This window comes from Heliangelus exortis, chromosome 1, assembly GCF_036169615.1.
Source record: "Heliangelus exortis chromosome 1, bHelExo1.hap1, whole genome shotgun sequence".
In the NCBI taxonomy this organism is placed as follows: Eukaryota; Metazoa; Chordata; class Aves; order Apodiformes; family Trochilidae; genus Heliangelus; species Heliangelus exortis.
The window spans coordinates 131,949,451-131,974,296 of NC_092422.1; the positions used below are offsets into that span (position 1 = coordinate 131,949,451).

General features: G+C 35.9%; 1 protein-coding gene across 1 annotated transcript in view; it reads left to right on the forward strand.

Moving 5' to 3' along the window:
* Positions 1-24,846, forward strand: part of CNOT2 (CCR4-NOT transcription complex subunit 2) — a 77,665-nt gene that overhangs the window by 27,127 nt on the left and 25,692 nt on the right. The window contains exon 2 of the mRNA XM_071766723.1: positions 16,107-16,229. Coding sequence (XP_071622824.1) covers positions 16,119-16,229 — 111 coding nt within the window. The 5' untranslated portion in view covers positions 16,107-16,118. The remainder of the gene's footprint in view (positions 1-16,106; positions 16,230-24,846) is intronic.

The window sequence follows — 24,846 nt, forward strand, 5'->3', positions numbered from 1 at the left end:
TTCAAACATTTTACAAGTTAAAATTATTAAATTCCTGTGGCTCAGGAAGGAATTTCAGCAGACTGCAGATTGGGTTAATTTGAGCCTACACATTTTTCTGGGGGAAAAAAAAAGTGCACTTAATAAGAAAACATGATGTTAACACGCAAGTTAACTTTGGGGTTTAGTGTAATAGCATGTTGAAGTAGCATGAACGTGTTCCCAGGAACATGTCATGGCATGCCTTAAGGCTCATTAAAATGAGATGAGCAGGAGAGTCTGTAAACCTCAAGAATAGCTTGCTTTTATGATTACTTCATTTTACATCTTGGCAATATGAGATTGAATTTAATGATTCACTGTGGAAAGTCCCACAAGTAATTTTTGAGGAATTTTTCTTTTCATTTGTCATGTATTGGTAGTTATGCTCAGTTAGGCATCAGTTTTTGAGGATTTAAATATGATGTGAACTTTACTCCTATGCACTTCTCTCTCTCATTCCGGAATCCCAAACTGGTTGGGAAAAAGTTATGCTTGATGCAGGTTGGTTTCTTGTTCCTCAGAATGATCTATTCAGTGGCAGTCTCCAGACTGTTTTGGCTTTCCTTGAGCAAAGCTGGATAAGTAGTTTAACACTTGAGAGGGTGCCCATTCACTAAAAGTTTCTGATAACGTTTTTTTTGTGTCAAAGTGTCATGGGACACTGTGTCTTCAGTCTCTCATGTAGTGCTTGAAAGAAGCAATAGAGTGTGCAGGCTGGTAACTGCACATTTGAAAAGTTGTGGTTCCAGTTATCCTTGGTATCAAGACAGCAAAAGCAGTCCTGACTTAATTGCTGTGATAAGGCTGGTGACTTTTCTTGTTGATGAATTTATTTGTTGTAAACAAGGCAATAGGATCACTTCCTAAAGCCAGAAATCCGTGAGACAGATGCCCACACCAGGAGGGTAAGGACTGATACAGCCTCAGTGCTCTTAGGCATGTGATTCATGTCTGGCAGTGCAGCCTGGCTCATTTAAATTTGTACTAGATCTGATACTTCATGAAGCTCTACTGGATAGACCTGTTTGAAATACAGGATTCACAAATGAAAAGTCATTAACTTATTGAGAGCAGCCTTCAGCTCTATTCTCTTTGAAGTACTAACATAGGTTTTTATCGTAAAAGAAACGTGCTTTGGTTGTGTACTCTTCTCTGTGTGTTGCCTTTTTTCCAGTCTGTAGCACTTTTTACAGCAATTTTACAGAAACCTCATAGAAGGCTATATCTAATGTATGTTTTTCTTCATCTAAAAGTAGGTATTTTAGACCAGAACTTTGAACAAGAGAATGCTTTTTTGAGAACATTCTCAGATGTGGATTTTTGTTTGTGTTAAATACTTGGGAACAGATCTGTTGCTTTGAATAAGAATGAAGTAATTCTATTTTAGAGATCTTCATGTCAGTCAATATGAATGTCTGGGGGGGAAACAAACTGTAAAATTCTACTTTACTATGAAATATAAAAGCAATTATAAAAATTAGTGGTCTTTCCAGAAAGATACTGGAGAATCTACTTATAGAGGATGGCATGCATGCTCTGCTCTTATACTAGGAAGCATCAATACAGATGGAAAGATAAATGTTGGAAGTTCCAGAGAAACTGCTGTCTTCCTCCTTATTGAGCTAAGGCTCAGCTTTCCCTAATTAGGAATTTATTGGATCACTATAAATGAGATTTGAAATCACAATACTCTGAAATTTGTCAGAATTCTGGTAAGAAAGAAAGTTGTTAAACTGGAAAATAGCAAAAGGAGGAAAATGGAACAGACATAGGATGCATTTTCTGACTAGAAAGTAAAAAGCTTAAGCAGTTTCATTACAATCTTCTGCAAATTAATCAGGCTATAGAGTTCACAGGAAGCCCAGAAAAATTAGTACACAGAAGTTGCAGAATACTTTGAAAGTTTGCAGAATTGTAATATACAAAAAATCTTTGTGGAATTGCTTCATTTCAAAATAACCTGAAAAGTAGGAACTCTTAGGTTCTCTTCTAAACTTTATTTTAAAAGAAAATTTAGAGTTCCTTGGTTTTATCTGTGTAACTGTGTATGCCCCAACCAGCAATCTAAGCATTTAATCTATGTTTTAGCAAATGTATCTTAAAAAAAAAACCCAACCAAAACCAAACAAAAACAAAAAAAAGAGAGAGAGAGAGAGAGCTTTGAATCATGCATCCTTCTCTGTCTGTTCTTCATGGACTGCCAGCATATTCTCTTCCTTTAGCACTGTTTTCTCATAGCACGCTTATTTTGTTAACCATAAAACAAATTTTATGGCATTGGTGAAGGTTTTCTTTTTTTCAATTGAAATTTTAGACTGAGTGTTGACACTTTATTGAGACACATGAAGGTAACAGTAGTTAAGATATTTTTAGGACCCATGGCTTTATTAGGTTTTTCTTGTAATCATTTGGGATAGCGTCGCCAAATGATTTTTGTTAGGTTTTTCTGACAGGGTTTTTGTTTTTATTCTTTCCCAATTTTTTAATTCTTTTGTTGTTATTCCTTCCCAATAAGAAGTCAATTGAGCTGATAAAAGAGAACAGCACAGGCAGTTTGCACCCTGTGGAGTGACAGGTGGGTTGATATGATCTGTCCAGAGGTAGTTGTACCTTCCCTAGATAGTTGGATGGGCTATGCAGCAAATCCTCTGCAAATTTCAGAATAATTTACCCGGACAGTCCCTGGGGAAGGGAACGATGGAAAAATGTAGAGTGGTAGCTGTCCCAGCCACCCTAGTTCAGTCCTCCACTGCATGCGATCAGTTACAATTTAATAGTGGTTAAATCCAATGAATCATTCTTTTGAAAAAGTGAATTTGGACAAAGGCCTGCATATCTGTCTTCATTTCCTAGTACTTTGATCCAGATACAGTTTCTTGGCTGTTAAGGTAAATGGGGGTTGTCGTGCTTCTGTGGTGTGGTGTAACCATGCAGCAAAGGGGCACCACTGGGCAGTCTGGCTAGAAGCTGGGTAGCCAAGACCAAGGCTGTCAGTAGACTTTGCTGTGTGAAGCTTTACCCCCAGTGAAAAATCCCACACGGGGATGAATAATAGAATGCTCAGAGGGGGTTGGAAAGGACCTCCAGAGATCATATAGTCCAGCTCCCCTGCCAAAACAGGATAGCCTGGGATAGGCCACACAGGAATGCATCCAAGTGGGTTTTGATGTGTAGGCTTCTCTCTCTTCAAAATCCAAAAGTATTGCTTAGCACCAGAGTTTTGTAACTGCAGCCTGTCATGGTTAGGTGGTTGTATTCTTTCCTCCCCATACTGACTTGCTGCCCCTTGTAAATATTTATGAGTACCCTAACCAGCATTCCTGTTCTCAAAAAACACTTTGAGGTTGCTTTCTACCCACCATCAGTAGCATATCTGTTTTTTCTTGGTCTCCTTTCAATACTTCCATCTGATACTTAGTTTATTGAGTCATGTAGCTGTTTCTTTGCAGCTGATTAACAAAATTTTGGTCAGTTACTTCAGAAACAGTGAGTACTGTGGGAGTCTGATTGAAGTTCACCTTTAACAGGAGAGTGTGTGGTTAGATTAATTCATTTTTTGACAACCTTAATGGAGAAGAGAAAGATGGAAGAGGTTTAAGTTAAACATGTAGAAGAGTGGTACAGTGAAAAGGCAAGATAGGTGCATTTACTGCTTTCTTAATTTTACTTGGTGATTGTATTTGTGATAGCATGGTGGGGATCTAAGAGTCTGTAATTTATCTTTTCTAGTTTGGAATTGTATCTAACTGAAAACTCCTTACTAACATCAATTAACACATAATAAAAAAATAATCAAGAATTGCAGATCAGCAGTCTTAAATAGTTCTGGCACTTTTCCATTATCTTTAAAATAAAGTCAGTAATTCTTTTTTATTATTCTTTAAAATTATTTCTCTTTTTAAAGACTATTCTTTAGATATGATCTAAAAACATCCAGGTTGCTTTGTCATACTTTATTTTATGGCTGAAGCCAGTACAGCTGTAATCACAACATAGTCTGGCTATGTAGTTAGATGGTTACAAGACACAGGCCCTGAAAAATTTTGTGAAACATGCTTCTGAAGAATCTCTGAAGAATCACAGACTCCCTAAAGAATGTTATAGGAGGACATGCTAAAATGCCATATATTAATTTAACTTTAACATGTGCAGGTTCTTTTGGGAAGTGTTACTGCTTTTGCAGAACTTAGCAGTAGTCTGGAAGGAGCCACTGAGAAGCAGCTATGCTGCCAGGATGTTGTAGCATCTCGTAAATATTTTTCTCTTCAAGGATCCAGTATATCAAAGATACTTCATGTTTTCAGTTTTCCAGATGTATTTTAAGGTAAGACAAGATGTTTGATGTTCTGTATGTGCAGAATGAATTTTTTTAGCTGGAGTATTCTCAGCTAATTATATTTTTAGAATATCTCTTGGGAAAACAAAACAAACCTAAACCAAAAGGAGCTCTGTATTTCTTAAAATTCAGCACAAAGTAAAAATAGTGTTATTACCTCTTGAGTTGCATGAGGATGCTTCAAACAAGTGGTCAGTGGCTTACATTAAAAACTTTGTGTGAATGTACTCTTATGTAGATCTTTAAATTTAGTTGCACTCTTCTTCAGTTGTCCTCTGCCTTGTGATACTTAACAGAAAAACCTCAGTAACGTACCTTTTTTTTCTCTTCTCTCCCCCATCTCCCTAAACCAGGCAAAAGCTAGAGTAGTAATGGGTCTACTACTGATGTACTTAATGTCAAGAAACTCCATCTGACTAAGGAAAAAATTTAATTCCTATTGCTATTCCATTAATGGTGATCTGTGTCTGACTGTACAGTGCTTAACTATAGGAAGAGCTTGTGAAACAAGTGCTTATTTAAAATAGTGTTTTGTGTTAACAAAATATGAAGATTTTAGATGCATACAGGAAGGAACAGGTGTGCTGTGCCACTATCTTAAAAAGTTAGTGGAATCAGTTGTTATACACACACACACACACACACACACATACAAGATAACTGCAGTATTTCTGAAAATAACCTGTTCATACTTAACATGGAAACATCCCTGCTGGAGTGATGGTTACCCTTCTTCTAGCTGAATCACAGATGCAGAAATCTGGCCTCCTGGCCAAGAGTCTTGGCTGAGAGCAAATAAAGTTGTATGAGTCTCATTCCTTTAATTTTTTATCTTTTTTTTTTTTGGTTTTTTTTCACACAATAGAAGAGACTTGACATGATGAAAACATCTAAATCCTGAGACCATGAACTGCTTTGAATTACATCAAAGTTCATTTTTTCCTCTCTGTTTATAAGCTTTTGTCCCTGTCAGAAACATAGTACAAAAGCTTTTAAGCAGTAAATAAACTTTAAAAGATAGAGTCTAGTGAACAGACTGCCAAATAGTCATTGCAATGTACATCATTTAATGAGGCTTAATGAACAGATCTATAAAGCTTATCAATAGGCATTTTTTCACTTCAGCTGAATTGGGTATGTAATAACTGTTAAGAAATAGTGCTTGAAGAACACGAAAGGTGAATGATTTTACAGAGAAAACTGGAGGACACTTAGCAGATGGAAAAAATCAGCTTGGCTTAGATTTGATATAAGGGACCACATCAAGATTAAGGCAAAGGGAAGAAAACCCTCCCAGCACTAGAGCGTGCACATGATCTTACTTGATCACTGACAAGTGTATCAGTGCTGTCCTCCTAACACTTGAGTTGCTTCTCAGCTGCATTATCAGCAAGCATCTTCCCATGTCTCTGAGGCTCCACTGACCCTCTTGATTCTGACTCATCCACTTCTGCCCCTCTGCTACCAGTCCCTCCTCTAGCAGTATTGTTGCTGCTGGCAGTCTTCAATTTTGCAGCTGCTGGAAGGATAAAGCTTTCCTAAGACGTTTGGGAGTATTGTTTTCTCTCTCTTCACCACCAGCTTTCTTGTAAAAGCTTCTGATTTAGTAAATACAATAAATGCAACAAAGGTTTTGAATCAGTGGGATACAGTTTACATGTAAATTTAAAAGCCTTTATGTTGTACCAAATGAGTAGCATGATTAGCTATCACTATACAAGCTCTTGTTTTAGCGTGCCACGTTGATTTAAAGCTATTTACCTTCCTTACAATTTAGGAGGCTTAATTATACATGTTTTTTTCACACTAGGCTGGCATGTAAATAAATATGTAGATGTTTTGGGAAGAGGGATTGTAATGAAGCTTGCAGATGAAGTTTTGAAGTAACACATGGTTGTCTGTTGCAAAGTACAAAAAACCAGACCCTTTGTTTGCAATGATGTTGGCAATCAACTGTCTGTCCTCCACGTTGCTTGTCATTGCTCTCAGTAAGTGGTAGCAAGGAGTTGGCTTGAAGAAAAGTTAAGAAACTTCTTGGAAGAAGTATGACCTATTAACATACTAGTTACAATGATCATTGTTCAGAAAAACGGTTACCACCTCCTTTCAGTGTAAAGTTAAGGTTTATATGTTATTTCAGCAAGGGTTTTCTTATATTACTGTAATTTTGTTAGGGGACTCATCTATAAAAGGTTTCTGAAATGCTCTTTATTGAGGAAAACTTTATATAATTTCTGTAATACTGGGAGCAATTATCTCTGTTTCACAAGTGTACTATACCTTAGTAAGAGCAATTGGTTGGCTTGCATTAGATTAGCTCCTGCTTTGTTTTCCAGGTTAAACTCTATTGGTCCATGTATGTATCATCGGAGTTGTTTGTCAAAATTTGTTAGGTGGCTAAAGCTGGGAAAGCATGTTATGTTGATATTGAAGCGGTAACACTCTGTGGAAAATAAACATTTCAGCAGAGCAAGTCTCTTGATTATGAATCTCTTGACCTACTTAACCTCAGTTAGTTAATTTCCTGTTTTAATTGCTACTAAAAATGTTTTGTTACGTGATGACTATATACCAGTGAAGAATGAAAGCCTGCTAAAAGTTTTTTCTTTTCTATTTTTTGTCTCCCTCACCTTAAGTCCTGAGCTTTTCATTGAAAAGCATACTTCATCTTTTTTCATATTTAACATATTTGTCTTGTCTGGGGAGTCTGTGGATTAAGATGCTAGAATTCCAAACCTCGTTTACTGCCTGCCTGATAATGACTTAACCTGCTTAATTCCCGTTACAGGAGTGCATTTATGTCCCTTGAGGATCTTTCTCTGCTATGTGCCCATACATGTATCATGGAACATATGGTAGTAAAACAACTGTCCTGTTTTGGTGCATTCTAGCAGAGGGGGAGAGTGTAGTAAGGAGAGAGTTGGTATTATCAGTCCTCTGACAGCAGGCTGGCATTTCCCTGTTGAAATCCCCTGTATTATGTTCCTTACAAAATTGCAACAGTTTTTTCAGGCTGAAACTTCTTGTTTCCTATATCTGTTTTGCCTCATCTTGCACCCTTCCTTGAGTTTTCAGCTGAAGTTACTTGAATTGTAACTCGTTCTACAAGTTACTTTATACACAAAAATGAGTTTTTAGAGTAGGGAGTGTGAATTTGATCCAGCTTGCAAAATCAATTTTTAATTAAAACTGTGAATAGTTTTTAACCAGCATCTTTCTGAATTACCTAATGGGATGAATCATAGATTATCAAACAAAAGGGTAGGAAGTCATCATTCTGATATCTTCCAATTGCAGTTTTTCTTATGGTTGAGATACAGTATACTGGTCTAGAGAAACTCATGGAATAGACTTTTGAGGAGCCAGAAGTTCCACTGTAGTAATAAGTTTATTATGAAAATATTTGAAGCAAATTTGATTATCTTTCCAAAATGGAATTCTTTTTGCTTGCTTATTTACAAATTTGACAGCGAAATTTCTTCTTTAAGCACAGACAGTTTTGCTGAAATAGTTAACAGAAATGCAAATTGCTTTATCTTTTCTTATGCTTTCTTCTTTCTTGTTTGTTGGGTTTTATTTTGGTTTCCCATGACAACAAAGGTACTTCAAAAGCTTCTTTGGTTTCTGAACTTAATTTTGGTTGGCTAGGTTCTTAGCTTAACTGATTTCTTCTTTGGTGGTATTCCCAAAAGACAACCACTAAATAAATGGGGTACACAGATAATGATAATTGTCTTGATGGATCTTCAGCTGATAACACAATTTAAAAGTAACTTTTTGTTTACAAGTTTGACTGGTTTCTCTTTTGAAAAAATATTAATTCTGAGGAGTGTCTTAAGTAAGAGGAGCATGTCAGTATGTAATTTCTTTCCAAGATTCTTGCTGTTATTCACTACATGCTTACTTAAATAGTACTGAGTTTAAAAGTGTGAGCCCCCTAAAGCTACTAGCACAATTGTCACTTATTTATAAAATGCAGTCATCTTTCATGGTGAAACCTTAAGAGTTGAAGGGCATTGCACAGACAAATGTACTGCATTTTACAATATTGTCAGAAATTTTATGTTAAATTAAATCTAGAACCACCCTTAGTATTTGAAGTCCATTCAAAATTAAAAATGACTGGAAGAATCAAGCAGCAAGAAAGTGGATAAAGATATTTGCAATTTGTTAAGGATAATACATATAATAGTTAAGGATGATTTAAGGTTTAAAACTTCATGTTGATCTTGGTCAGGAGAATTTCTGTGGCTTTTCTGTAGGTTGCTTGATCCTAGAGACTACACTTACCTGATGTAGTTTACATGCAGGAGAGATACACAGTTTCAGTGTCCCTTTTGAAATCATTATTCTTTATGGAATACATGAAAAATTTTACACTGTAGGTAGCTTTTTCTTGGGAGTATAAGTGAAGGGTAGTCTAGAATCATAGCTATTTGGTTTTTATTTCCTTCATGCTCAAGATTTTTGGAGTTCCTGTGCAGAAGTTGCTATGTGTCTCTTGTGTCATTTCCTTTTTTTCAAAGGGAAGACCATAAAGTGTTTTAAGGGGACTCGTATATGAGCTACATTGAGACTTGACCTTTTAAGTGAGTCCGTAAATCAAATAGTTGCTTTATTGCTGTTATTTCCTACAGTGCTGTGTGACTTATATTTTTTTAAATAATCGATTTATGAATCATATGACAAAAGTACTACAAGAGTCAAGGTTTTTGACAGATTTGTTTCATATATTGTGTTGGTCTTTGTTTCAGTCTTCCATATTTCTGAGTTTTAAACTTAAAAAAATACTCAAGTTCAAAGAATATGAAGCCAGTTGGTAAAGATTGACAAAACCTATTTTATTGTTGTATTCTTATAGTCAGTACAAATCTGTGTCAATATTAAGCTTATGAAGGAAAAAGATTTTTTTTAACAAAAAAGAAATACAGTGAAATTTTCCATGTTTAAGTAGTGTTAATACTGCAGAGTCATTGGAAAGGTTAACCTTGGCATAAGAACATAATACAGTGTTCAAGATTATCAGTCACCTTGTAGAAATGGAGTGACTATGATTGTGAAATGAATGGGGGGAGCAAAGGATATCAGCTTCTAATTTTGTTTTGTCTTTCTTCCTGACAATAACAAGTATCTGCTTCTACCGGTGTACATTTCAAATTGGTTTTTAATAGCTATAACTTCTCATTTTTTAAGAGATCTTTTGCATCTAGCTTGTTGGTAGTATATATTCTCTCATACCAGTTCCAATTTGGGGTAATTAGGAGTTATCTTTGACACTGAGAAATAGGTAGAAGTTTTGACTAGAAATTGAGTTTAAGCTAGCCTTTACCAACTGATGAAATTCCAAATTCTGTATTTTGACTTAAATTGCAGGCTGATACAGGGGTTACCAGCATGTGACTTTTCACAGATGCTTTTTTTTTTTGAGACAATTACTTCTCACTGAAAGGGTCATGGAGGGTCACTTTTGTAGATACTTTGGATATGCAAGTATGTTACTTTATGGAAAAACATTGAGGTGTAGCAGAAGGGAAAAATAGAGTAAATTGTTAACTCTGAATAGTAAGACTGTAAGAGCAATATCTGAAGCCTTAGCATTTAGATGGGTGGAAGCTGTGTAATTTCAGACTGAGATTACCGTTTATAATTGGTCTTGCATAATGATAGTATGTGTGTTGACAAATATTATATTCATTGGATGAGCAGGAAAGGGAAGATACTACTATTATTTCTGAAGTTCTTTTTGAAAAAACTTTTCAAAGTGTATATAGTTTTCAGTGCTCATAAAGCTTTTGTAGTGCAATGATTGTTTTTTGGGTTTTTTTCTCTCTGCAAAATCAAAAATACTCTCTCTCCAGGGAGTTTTTTATCATATCCTGTTAGTTAGAATTGGCCATGTTAATGTTGTGAGTGAGCTCTCCTTGGGCACTACCAAAGTAATATTACAAAACAGAAACGTAATTAACTTCCATATTTTAATGGTATAATTTGTTTCAGTCTGTAAAACTAATTTGATACACAACATAGCATCACTTTGTAGGGTGGTCGTAGAGAAGGTATTGTTGCAAATTAAGATGACATGGTTTTTTTAGAAGTTTTTTGTTACAAATTCTGTGTCAGTAATGTATTTTATTTATTGCTAACAAGTTTTGTGTGCTGTAGTATGCTATACTGTAGTGGGTTTTTCTTATGCTGAAAATGTTTTTTTCTTGATACCTGTTTTGGGGGAGGGGTTGTTTGTTTTTTGGTTTTAATTTTTTTAAGAAGTAATAAGTGTTGGTTGTTGTGTACTCTGCTGAAGGATAAAAGTCAATGACCAGAGCAAAGTGCTTATTAGATATTTGAAGTTATTAGTATTTGTACGGTGCTTTCAGTTGCCTTGTTGTAGTGGCTGATAGGAAATGTTCCACGTAAGAATTTTAAGGTCTTGTCAGGTGCATGACTGCATTTTGCTTGGTTAACTTGAGGTTGTGGGCAAATTTGATTTTTAAATGGAATGTGAGTGTGCTTTGATAGAAGTGCTTCTGTTAATCTGATCTGAATTGGGCATGGTTTGTGGCAACATAGCTGGCTAGTTCTCTGAACTCCAGCCTAATATGTGGCTCCTTCCCTTTGTTTACACTCTTAGCTTGAATGTTTCCTAGTAATATTTGTACATGGGTCTGCCGATGTTGTAAGTACTTTTGCAATATTACGCTAAGTCAGAAATTGAGAGAAGTGCACCATTTTTATATTTTTAATGAAAGGTTACACTGCCAATGTGTCTCATGCAACGGTGGGCTGAGTTCCCACGGTAGAGTAGTAGTTGTTACAGGATTAGGAGAGGGATCTGCATGAAATTAGACTGAATAGACAGCAGTTCTTATTAAAATTGCCGTTCAGCTGGAGTACCAGTTCTGTGAGATGTGTTGGCACAGAATCATACTATCATTTTGGTTGGAAAAGACCTTTAAGGTTATCAAGTCCAGCCATTAGCCTAGCACTGCCAAGCCCACCACGAAATCATGTCCCTAAGCACTAACTGCATGTATACATCCTTTAAATACCTCCAGGGATGGTGACTCCACCACTCCCTGGGCAGCCTGTTCCAGTGCCTGACAACCCTTTTACTAAGACTGTTTTCCTAACATCCAGTGTAAGCCTTCCCTGGCACAGCTTGAGGCCATTTCCTCTTGTTCTATCGATTGTTACTTGGGAGAAAAGACCAACCCCCCACCTCACCACAATCTCCTTTCAGGTAGTTACAGAAATCTGCACAGTCTCCTTTTCTCCTAATTCCCTCAGCTGCTTCTCAGAAGACTTGTTCACTGGACCATTCACCAGCTTTTTTGCCTGTCTTTGAACACGCTCCAGCACCTCAATGTTCTTGAGGGGCCCAGGACTGAACATGGCACTCCAGGTGTGGTGTCACCAGAGTCGAGTAAGGGGGACAATCAATTCCACATTCCTGCTGGCCACAGTATTTCTGATGCAGTCCAGGATGCTGTTTGCCTTCTTGAGCACCTGGGCACACTGCTGGCTTGTGTTCAGCCAGCTGTCAACCAATATTCCCAAGTACTTTCCCTCTGGGCAGCTTTCCAGCTTTTCTTCCTCAAGCCTGTCAGGTTCCATGGGGTTGTTGAGACCCAAGCACAGAAAATTGTGTTGCAGGCATGAATGCGTGTTTGTATATAGGTATATATGTATGAATGAGGGACTTCAAATTTAAGAGCTAATTTCTCATCAATCTAGACCCTGTAAAGGTGCAAAGCCTCAGATCACTGTTACGTTCCAAAATGGTTTTAAATGTATTAATAAGTGCTGCATGAACTTTGCTGTATTTACTTTTGTAGCTCTTTGGACATTGAGCTATCAGAATATGTAAAAGGCGCTGCAGTCTTGGTTGATGAAGGTTTCTTTTCCTGGTGGTTTCTTTTCCTAAGAAATAATCAACAAAGTTCCATCTGCACATCTGCCTGCACTTGACATAACCCCAATTATTCTCACACCCTCTTAAAAGTAGTACTGCAACAGTGTTTTTTCAGTATCTGTATATATGCTTGTAGCAGAACCGATATGGAGTGTTTTAGTGAATACTGGAATAAGTTAGTGTGGATAGGAAGATGGGTACTGCTAACTTGGCAGGCATGTGATGCTATCATTGTATAAACTTGCTGTAACATAAAAGTCTGCATGGGGATAGGTGCTCCGATTCGAAAGTTCTCCAGCTGCTGACTGTAACTGGTGTATAGTGGGAAGCAGATAAATTGGCTGCTGGTGTTTGGCTAAGAACAAGCAAGAAGTAGCCTGGGTACAGCAGCTGCAGCTTCAGTTACTTCAGGCTGCCCTTTCAGTTACTGGTCTCTAAGCTGTTGTCTCATTTTATCATGCTGTTAGTTTTGCAACAGGGCTGGATAGCAGTATGAATTGCAACGCCACGTTTCTCTGTTGTGATCTGTGCTGTGGTTCATCCTGAGAACAAGTGGCAGTTCTTTCCAGTGAAGTGAAATCCTGTGAGGGGTGCAGGCGGCTGCCAGAATGCCCTCCAGTGCCTGTACCACTTCCTTCGCTGGGAGCACAGACAGCTTGAGCTCTGCACATGACTGCTTCACTTGGCAGCGTTTAACGACACAGAATTGCTTGCAAAAATTCTGCTGTGAGGAAGTGTCAGTCTCTGCAAAAGGTTTTTGAAGGTCTTCTGAGCAGTCAGGTGCAGTGATGCAGCTGGTTTGCAGATAGGGCTCCTCTAACCTTCTGCTGCCCATGACAAGCAATGCACTGCTCTGCTCTCTGGAGTTCATCAGCACAGTCCTGTTAAGTATTGTGTAGAAATATTGGTTTCCAATAAAAATATCAATATTTAACCTATTTAGTTATTTAGAGTTTTCTAATATATATTAATAGCCATGATCTTGTAAGATTCCATATTAATATCGGTATACTTTATCAGTCTTCAGAGCATAATCTTGATTAGTTTTTGGGCCAATGTCTCACATAATTATCAAAATAGAAAATAATTTTTTAGAAAATTTAAATTTAGTAGAGTGTTTAAAATATCTTTCAACTTTTGAGTATACAGACTTCATATTTTGACATAGTAGCTTACTTGCAGCAGCTTTAAACATATATTTTGAGGCAAAGCTCTGACCTTACCCCACTGACTTGGAAATCTTTATGGTGTGTGTGTAGCCAGCCATGTGTAAACCTTTGCGGAAATAAGATCAAAAGTTATAGGGTCAAAGACATTATCATTTTTTCCCCTTGTATATTTCCTGTACTATATAGCTCAGGTTAGGTATTACATTAGTACAGGATGATGTATGCTTCAGTGACTTGTTTTCTATCATATTTCAATTTTGTACTTAAGATGATGTGTATCACAAGCAAAGGCTACGTGGCAAAAAAATTTTTCCTCTTATCCCAGATATTGTTAAAGGAGCACCAAAAATTTTGGGGGACTTATGAGAATTTTCTCGAGCAGTAGTTGGTTGAACAGCTCAGCTTCTCAGCCTTGGGATAGGGCTTTTTACACAGGTGAGTAGCAAGAGGGTAAGGGGAAATTGTGTCAAAGAGGAGAGATTTAGGTTAGAGATTAGGCAAAAAATCTTTCCTGTGAGGGTGATGAGATGCTGGAACAGGTTGCCGATGGAAGTTGTGACTGCCTCATCCCTGGAAGCGTTCAAGGCCATGTTGGATGGGATCTTAAGCAACATGATATAGTAGAAGGTGTCTCTGCTCATGCAGGGGTTGGAGCTGCATGATCATTAAGGTCCCTTACAAACCAAACAATTCTATGATTCTCTTAATTTTTCAGAATAGCTTCACCAAAGCATTTTGCTATCCTTTTTACAGTGGTTAAAGACAACTGCTCATCTCTCCACACTTTACTTGACAGAGTAAAGGACAAGATAATCTCCTTAGCCTGTTAAATGGTCCATCCCATCTGGTAGGTGATAATTGCATTGTAAGGGGATTAGCACAGTGGGATATGCTTATAGTGTAATGAAAGCTTCACTACAAGTGTGAAAGTCAGCTGACTGCTTTCAAGCAGTTTGGGACCTTGCATTTACACATTTTTGTAAGCATCATAAAACACCTTCTTCATCTGAAGGTGTGCAGTACCTGTGCATGCCTTCACATGTATGTAATACTATAAATTTGTTTTGATACATCAGTAGCCTAAGTGCCTGAGACCCTCTTGCAGGAGTAGTGTGATAGGCTTTTGTTTAGCTGAATGTTGTAGGACAATTCTGTGAATATAGCTGTATGAAATGCATCCTGAGTGTTGACTTTACTTCTATCAAAACTCCTATAACTTTGAAATCATGGGGTTAAGCTGTTATTAGTGTAGGAGCACACATGTACAAGAGAACACTGCTTAGAAGTCATTGTCAGTAAAGGTGAAATCTGAATAAGCCATACAGTGAGGAATATCAGAGTAATTTTTTGTCAGTAGGGATAAGAGGATTGTGAGCTAAAAGCGACTTACCTTGCAGCCAATCAGAATAAATATTCAGAAGTTTTCATTTTCAAGTGTGAGTCTAAGGTAGTGCACAACAATCCTTAAAATAAATAAATAAATAAATAAATAGATCCTTTGTTTTTTTTTAAGTTAATGTTGTCAATAATGAAAATGCCAAATCTTAGGGCTTAGAGCATTTCATAAGCTAACTGTGCCTGAGATTTCCTACCTTCCAAGATGGTAAAAATCCTTTCAAAGGTATGTTATGTAGGGCAGTAGGTTAGGTTCCTTACCATCCTGTTGGTTGCTCTCTCTCCAGTCTTCTAAAATGGCACAAAAAACTGAGCTTCAGTGCCAGCCAGCATATGCCATTTCCTCTGGCTTGAACATTTAGGTTAAAGCAGGGCTTGGTTAGCCCACACTGTGCTGTGATAGTGTTTCATAGCCAGATAAATTAGGAATTTAAACAGAAGTGTGTGTATTTTTACATGAATAAGAGAATAAGGTGCATAAATATGCACTGCATTTGGTAGATATTTTATTGATGAATGACCTTGCTGTGGGATTACATTTTCTAATGAACTGAGGTTCTGTGACCAGCTATGTGGTTGCTGTTTCTTCGGCTTCCAGTTCCTGACTTAGCTGTGTCTGTATGTGTGTGCAACTCTGGGAGTAAGGACAAAATAAAATGGGGGGTTTTTATGGTCTGTCTGCATTAACTTTGTTTGTGATGAGGTTGTTGACTGCTGTTAAGCTTGACCTTCTCAGAGCTTCTGATCATGCAGGGTTGAGTATAAAGCTGCATATCCAAAGCTATGGCAATGAGACAATGGAGTGATTTTAGATTTTTTTTTTTCTTCCTTTTTTAATCGTCATTTTTTATGAGGTGGCTGAGCTAAAAGGAACATTCCTTAATTTTCTTCCTTACCATGGAGTTGTTAACCTGTGGACGGTAAGAATTGAGAAATTCACTCTTTTGTTGACAGAAATCCCGTAATTTTAAATAAACCTCAATAAAAAGTCACAAAACTCAAAATAACTCACCAACCAGCAGCCCTCCAAAAAAAGCAATGTCCCCCCTCTCCCTACTCTATAGTTTCTGAAGTATGAGTTTCTGCCATATGAAAATTCCACTTGGAAGAACCATTACATTAGCAACATACAGAAAAAAATTTTAAAGAGGGTTTTTTCAAATGTTTAGGAACAGGGTTTTTTTAACATTCCTTACATATTTTAAAATACATAATAGTCTAAGAATGTAGCAAGCCAAATCATATATGGTATGTAATTGTTTTTGTTCTTTCTTAGGTGACAAACAGCATGTTTGGTGCTTCAAGGAAGAAGTTTGTAGAGGGGGTTGATGGTGACTACCATGATGAAAACATGTACTACAGCCAATCATCGATGTTCCCTCATCGGTCAGAAAAAGATGTAAGTTGAATAAGCTTTTCTTTTCCCCTTTCAATAGCGAGATAGTTTCAAATACTTGGAACACAGTTGAGGAAGGGTGTAATTTAGATTTAAACTGAGTGACTTAATTTTCAACGAGAACAACTTTAATGATAGTGAGTTTTTGCAGGTAAACTTCAGCTAAATGCTTGCCAGTGTTTTTTCATCCTTAAGAATTGTATTTTTAACTTTGGTTATTGATCATAGTTTGTGTTGATGTGATGTATTCACGGTGTTTTTGTCATTTTTTTGCATTTTACATCTCATGTATTCTACCTCACATTTATATTTACATAAAATTACAAAATGAACCAGTCAAACATTTTTCCCTTGATAATGCATTATTGTAGATTAAGACTGCATTGGCATTACTGAAGCTCTGTTTATGCTTGAAATAAATCAATTAGTCAGTAAAATATTTTATGTGAAGTGACATGTAGAAATATATGGAAGACTGAAAGCATGAACTGAGATTCATGTCACGTGGAGGTCAGTAATATACTCTCACAACAGGCTTGCATTTTATATTTGTAAGCAACATGTATGTTATTTCTTATTTTTGATAAATAAAAACCCCTTCAGACTTTTAGAAAGGTGTCAACACTTTAAAAAGTCTGCCTCCATGAATGTCTGAAAATAGAGAAGTTTAATAGCTCTATAGATGGAAACATAGTCTTGAGAGACCTTGACCTATGTAAACATAAGCATTTCCTTTAGACCCTTAGTTGAATTTTAATCCTGATTTTCAAAGATGGAAGGAGATAGATTTAGAGGGCTTTTTAAAACAAAAGAAAATACTTAAATGTAACCTTGCAATGCAGTTTCCCTAAGTTATTTTGATGAGAAATTTCAGGTAAGCTAGCAAAGGATTAAAATATACTACAGTGTAAAGAAAATTAAATAGACTGCTCATTTCTGTCAATGTCCACTACATTTGTGCATGAACCACAGATGCACACAGGCACAGTGGAATATTTGTAATGTTGAACATACTTCCCTTCCTGTGAGCACTGAGACGTGCAGCTAGCACTCTTAAGAATAGTAGGTGCTATTTCTCCCAAGTGATTCTTAAATACTAAATTTCCACTTCAAGATTTGATATAGTGAGGCAGAAATCATTATGGTGTAATAGGAAAGGTGTACTGAGGTGAAAATTATGCTTTAGAGTTTACACAGTAAAAGCTCATGCTTGGCATGTTGTTGACAAAGTGAACGAATGTTTTAGTTGCCTACTTTTTCTGTAGGCTATGTTGCAGAAGTGTATGTTAAAATGGACTTCAAGAGAAGGAAGGAAGGTGGGTGTTGCAGACACTAGGAATGTCAAATTGGGAATCCTGAAAGCTGGTAGAAGTGGCCAGAATAGGGCATAGAAGCTTCTGTAGTTGGCAAAAGAGCGATGTCATTCTGACAAGGTGGAAGAGTCTTTTTTTTTTTGTCTTTTTTTTTTTGTCTTTTTTTTTTTGTCTTTTTTTTTTGTCTTTTTTTTTTTGTCTTTTTTTTTTGTCTTTTTTTTTTTGTCTTTTTTTTTTCTTTTTTTTTTTTTTTGTCTTTTTTTTTGTCTTTTTTTTTTTGTCTTTTTTTTTTTTGTCTTTTTTTTTTTTGTCTTTTTTTTTTTTGTCTTTTTTTTTTTTGTCTTTTTTTTTTTTTCCCAAAAAACTTTTTAAAGTCTTGGGTTTTTTTTCCCTGTAGCTTCACTATCAACCACTACAACTTTTTGAATTTATGTTTATGAAGCCATAAGCTATTATATATATATACTGTTGTAAGATATGTATTTTTAAACTTTTTTAAAATAAACGCATGGTAGTGATGTTGACAATTTCTGTGCACCTCTGGTGTGTGACTAATTTTATATTTTATAATACATGTTCCTTTTAATATCTCACTTGGCTTACAGTAGATAAGAAAGGTTGAAAAGGTAGTTGTATTACTTTAGTCTCTAACCAATTTTGTGACTTTGAAAACCTTTTGCAACTGAAGATAACCAGGTTTTCAAGTAATCTTTCATCTGGAATTCTATTAAAAATGTTGTTCTGTATACAAGAACACAGTAAGTGTATTGACTGTGTTGTTGTTTGGATAACACTTGACAGACAAAAATAAATTTGCTCATAATTTTCTCTGAGTAAACTATTCAAGACCTGGGATCCAGTTTTGTGAACACCTGTGGAAAAAATCCTACAGCATTCTAGATCTTGAAACACTTTAAATCTTTGTCTTGACATTTATATTTAAATGGACTAGGTAAATGTGTGTGAAAAATAAAAGTAGAGGAAACTTGAGGGAAAGGAGTGAATCTCTTTCATATTCAGAAAACTGAACCGGTAATAAAAAAAACTAAGACATAACACACATAATGTCTTTGTATGCTTACTGAAAAATGGCAGTCTCATTTTTTTATAGTTGAATTGACTAAACAAGGTGCAATTTTACTGCAATCTAAATCATTGGTCTTTTTCATTTTCAATTTTATATGTCTTTGCTGAGAGCATGTAAAATTAATGCACTGTCATGCTTTAGCTACAGACCTGTAGAAAAGGAGTTATTTTTTTTTTTCCTCCTGTGTATCAGATATACACATAAATAAAGCATGAATAAAGGACTCAAGATTAATTCACTGGAGTTTTCCAATCTGAAACAGAGTGGTTCTGAGGAGTGTCCTCTTTGAATGGCCTCCTTAAATGCCGCTCTTTGGAAAGGGTTAAACCTTTTTTTAGTGTTTACACTCATACTCAACATGACAAGGTGTTTTTTTCACTTTGTCTTCCTGAGTCTGACCTTTCAAGTTGCTACTTCCAAGGTAAGCACTGCTGCTCATGAGCATACAGAATGGTGAAAAATTCCTAAAATTTAGAGTAAGGACAATTACTTTCAAGCATATTATCTTGTGTATAAAGTTTTGAACCTATCTTTCACTTTTACAGTAGGGCTTTTGTCATTGTGAAGAGGTATTGCCTTTTGGTGAAGGTACAGTGATGACTTGTACATAGTTTGATTGTGTTGAGGGCTTTTAATCTTCCACCTTAACACCTAAAGTGGAAGTTTTAATGTTTTTCACTTATATTAGTGAATGGTTCCTGACTCATTAAGTGAAAAAATTTAGAACGTATCTGAAAAAGACATGAAAAAAAAATTTATTACTTTTAATGACAAATTTTCATAGGGCTTACTGATGTGGTATTCTTGTGACTCGTTTTTTTTTTTTAATTTTAAGAGTTTCCTTTACATAATAGTAAACAAACTGCTCAAGTCTTAAGTTTTGAAGTATTTTTACAAGTGGGAAAAAGTAGCAGCAAATAAGGTGTTTTGTTTCCTATTTCAGCGTAGCTAAAAACTATGACTTGGCAAGTAATTTTGAGGACAATGATACATGTGTCTTTATTTGGACAGAATGACAGTGATAGAAATTTGTAACTGAAATGCTTCATGTACTATCATTTTCCAGTGAAAAAAAATTACAGTGAGCTTTGAGGAAAGATATGGGCCCTTATCAGTTTGAACTTCTGTGATTTCTTGTGTATGGGAATGTAAGTGCTCTGCAAGATTTGACCAGTCTAGTCCAATCCTATGAAGATGTCTACATGAGAGTATAAGATCTAGAGCTTCCTCTGCTCTCCTAAACTGCAGTCATAAATCTGACAGTAGACAGAAATGCCTTTTAATAAAGACCTGCACAAATTATGAGGAAGTTTAGGAGAATTATTTTTCAGTGAATAGTTTTTTACATTTCTTCACCCACTGCTTTGCTTTTCTCTCCCAGTTGCTTAACAGATGATTCCTATGGAATTCTCTTGTATCTGAACTAGTTACAGCATTCTCCCTAATGCTCTCTGATTGCTTTTGAATAGAGCTACTTAACATAACTTTTCATAGCGTGAATAGTTTTGATCCGTTTGTGGAAGAAAATAAATATTGTCTAGGGGAGAAAATAGACTTACGTTTTTAATTATAAATGACAAATGGATATTTTCATATGCATTACACTGCATGTAAACAGACTCAGATTTTAGTGAATTGTTTTGCTCTGCTTGCTTTGTAAAAAACACATGGATTAAGCTTGTTTTTTTGAAGTGTGAGTTTCAAAGAATTACCTTTTACCTTCCCAGAAAGTTATTACACTAGTTACCAAGTACACATACTTGGTATCTTTTAAAATTTATTACATACTCAGTAAAAAATTCAAAAGCATTCCTTAAATGAATTAAAATTTTAAGGCCATTAGTTGTTAACAGTTGGAAGGACTTGCAGGGGATGAGATGAGAAACAATTTAATGCAGTGTACCCTTTCAGAGCATATTGCCATTCTACTTGAACCTTGCATTTTCATAATGAAGCTATAGACTATGAAGAAAGAACCATAAGTTTAGAATGCAAAATGCAGCCTTTTACTGTGTCACCTCTAAGTTAGTACCTGGATGGGTTTATCAAAAAAACCAATTCATGTCAAGGTAATTTTACTTAGGGAGGAACCAGTAGGATACTACCTCCGTGCATTTCCCAAGTGCCACTGGAGGCAGGAGAGTACAACTGTAAGTGATAAAATCTGAACAAAAAAATCTGAATAAAACTTCATGTATTTTTAAGTATTATATTGGATTTTATACTTCACAGATAACTTATATCAGTAACAACTTTCACTTGTAAATAACACCCTGCAAATACAAGGTTTCAAAATTTCTTTACTGCTCTCTGATTTTGAGACATGGAAATACTTTCTTGTAAAGTGGGAATTTTACAAGCACTATGTTAAAAGAAGGACTAATAACATTACTAAATATTAAACTGGCAGAGTATAGGAAAACCTGTAATACTTAAAACCTCTTACTTGGTGGCTTGATTAATTATTACTTTTTACATGAGTATGACACTTCTTGTATTGAGTTTGTGGGTCAGCTTGTTTTACTATTGATACAGCAGAAATCGCAGATACCAGACATGAAGCAATGCAAATACAAAATGATGCTGATGTTTGCACCTGTGGTAAGCACATTATTTATCAGGCCAGTTATTTCTGACAGGCTCACTCACTTATTCTAATATGTTTTAGGAGTCTGTAGCACTGGATGATTGTATTTTAACTTCAGCTTGCTTTATGTTGAAATAAGTAGCTTTAGGCTATGGTGGCATAATGTAGCAGCTTTCCTGGAAGTGTTACTTTCTGGATTTTCTTGGTACCATCATGCCCAGGTGTGCCATTCTGGCAGTTCTGATGTCCTCACAGGGAGCTGGGGGGTTGCTTGGCAGAGGCAGGATGCTGCAGTGCGAGGGGCAGGCAAGAACCCCATCAGCCAGCTCTGTTGTTGGGCCTCCTCCTGATGCTCCCCTCTGCTTTCAGGGAGACTGCAGTCTGTGTTTGCCAGTCTCCTGAGAGACTGGTAAAATGCAGCAGTTTTTTCACAGCTCTGGCAAATTTTCTGGTGCTAGCTTTTGGGATATTGATGCACTTAAATGAACTTACTGCAGTAAACTCATCAAGAGTTAGCAAAAGCGGTTGCAGTAAAATCTCACAGAAAAGCTGCCCTATGGCATGTTATGGCTTATTGATTTTTAGTGTGGATCAGTCCAGCAAAATAGGGTCATTAGCTGGTTTGAGTTTCAAAGCAGAATCTTTCATGATCAGAATTGCACTGTGACTATTTGAGACTTTTGGGTAAAATGATGTTCATATCTTAGGTGACTGTCATCAACTCAGTCCTTTGGCCTGCCAGTCCTGTGTGTTGGTCCTTCTGTACGCTGGCAGAATAAACCTCATCCTTTATGTTACACAAGGTCTTGTTTGCTCAGTTGCTCCTTGGCTTATGGGAGATGCAACTCTTAGGACTCCTCTTTCTCCTGACAACGTGCAACAGAGAAAACAGTTGAAACACAGTCTGTCTAGTTTAGTCATACGAGGTTGTAATAGAAGAATAAATGCTGTGATATTTCACAAGTGGGTTTTGTGGCTGTTAATCACTGGCAAATTGATTTAAACCACCTTTGAAGGCTGGTGGTATTTTGTGCATGTGCAGCAAAAGCTGTAGGTGTCAATCTTCTTTAGCAGTTTCCTTGTTTCCATCAAACCTTATTAGTCACTTGATATTGTATACCTACTTCTAGAATAGGTTGTTTGTTGATGTGGTCTCAGTAATTTGTTACATACTACTTTTCAAAGGTTGTTACAGGTATAATTCTGAGCATTTGTTCCTAAAATATTAACATAATTGGATAAAGCTTAGATTATTTTACCAAGTGGAGGAGGTTTTAGTCACCATAGGGGTTAGACTGCTTTAGTTTTTAAGATTATCATGACCTTTGGCTGTTGTAGACAAAAGGTCAGATAAAATTGATTGGCAAATGCCAGAAGGAATGTTTTTAATACTTCTAATAACATTTATCTTGAAACTTCCTTATCATTGGTAGTCCAGTTTTGAGTAGACATAATAGTGACTCAGACACTGTGAATGCAAATACATGTCCTGGTAGCATAGGTTAAGGTTTTGGCTAATTTAATTTTTTCTATTGTTGATCTAAATTATACAGAAATAAGAGGAAAAGAAGACAAAAATTTAAACTGCTCCATACTTGGAAAAAAGTATTTGATATGGTAGAGGGGTTTTTTTTTGCATATTACATCATAAGCTAGAGAGAGTAAGTGAAATAGCCATATAGCATATTGCTTCTTCTTGAGATTTGGGAAATGCTGCATTTAATCAGCCTGGAACATATGCACAGAAGTATTTATTTATTTATTTCTTCTTGAGGCTTGTTATCTTTATTCCAAATATGTTACAAGTTTAAAACTAGTTGTTAGACTCACTGAAATTAATATTTGGCTATTGTTATGGTTTTATATAAATGTTGTTCTCTAAGTCATTTTGTAATTAATTTTTTGTGTAAAAACAAATGGCTTGATATGTGTAACCTACTTTGCAGTGCTTCAAAAGAAAAAACGATTTGTAATAAGCACTGTTCGTTAAATACTGTTTTTTCTAAATGAATTTTTAAAACAAAATGATATTCAATGTAGAACATGTGGGATTCTTTTTCCTCTCGTTCAAGTAAATTAGTACTACTTGAATCTGTGATAGTTTTAATTTTTTTTTTAAATTCCAAATTAACACTATGAATAAAATGTTTTTATGCTGAGATTTATACATCTTCTGCTTATTATATTACATGCCATCGCAGCAATTTTTTAATGCCCTGAGAAGCTGTTATTACAAGATCTTCTTTTTGATTTGTTTTGTTTACCTGTCCCAAAGCTAGTAGTACTTTTTGGCTGCTGTATTTATCTCAATGTGTGGTTGTCTTAGGATTATTTTACTTGTGTGCCTTTATCATTGTCTCTGAACATGACTCCTAACTTTTTACTCTTATTTCCATGGAATTACAACTTGCCACACTTAGCAACGTATGGGATTTTCTAGCCTGTCAAGCTTGAATTTTTTGTTGGTTGTTGGCTTTTGTTTTGATTTTGTTTGGTTTTTTTTCATCTCAATATCTTACTTTGCCTTTCTGAAAACTACTGTTTCAGCTTTTCTTTATCAATGTTTAACATCAATTTGTTAGTTTGGATGGGGGATGCTGTTGAAGTCTGTCTCCTAAGTATCCCTATTTCAGCACGCTGTAGTTTGCATTGCAGAGCAGTCTCAGTGTGAGTTTGATTTCTTCTGAATCAAAATATTCTGGAAGCGATGCTCCAGAAGTGCACCAAACATGTTCCACTCACTAACAGGCAACTAGTCCATGGCATCAGGTGTTTTAGTCACTGCAAACTCATTAGAAGTGCTTACAATATGTACGTTAGGACTTCAAGACCAACATTTTTGTCCTGCACTTTTCTCTCGATGCGTTACTTGCTGATATAAATGTGGCCTGTGAACTTTGCCCTATGAATGCTGAGTTGAAGGCACTGGTAGGTGTTTAAAGTGTATCTAAAGAACTTGGTTCATAGCAAATTCTTCAGTAAGAAAAGAGAAATTTAGTCCAGTTTAGCGCATATTTTTGATACATTTTTTCTGCAGGAAGTTTTTATCATAGTATTTCAAACCTTTTGTTTATCTAAATGTGAATTTTTATTGCTGCAGTGGCTTACTATCACATGTTCACTTTGTTCGAAGTATATGTGAGTATGTAGTATTTTGGGATGATATTTCAGATGTATTTTCTCATGGTGTTCAGTAACTGCCTGCTGTAGGATCTTTTCTCATGCTTTTTGTATGTATCAAAAAAATAATAATAACACTTTAACTTATAGGTATGAATGCTTCTTACCCTGCATGTCTTCTTTATCAATTCTGCCATCTGGGTTTGGCCCCAGTTTGGACAACTAACAGATTCAGTTTATAATAAGGCTTTTTTTGAGATTTATATCTGTCTAGATTAAGTAAAAAAAACCAATTTGCAATTTATCACTGTAAAAGTTATTTTTATTTCAATTCTTTAAAGTTTAAAAAACTTGAAATCCCCCTATGTGTAAAAATCCAGACATTCCTTTCCTTGAAACTATCCTAAAATTCAATCCAAGTGCAGACTACTGCACTAAACAAGTTGGTAAGTTAATAAGTACAGGTAGCATATTCTATTGTGAGCTGGATGGTTTAGGTCAACGAATCCTACT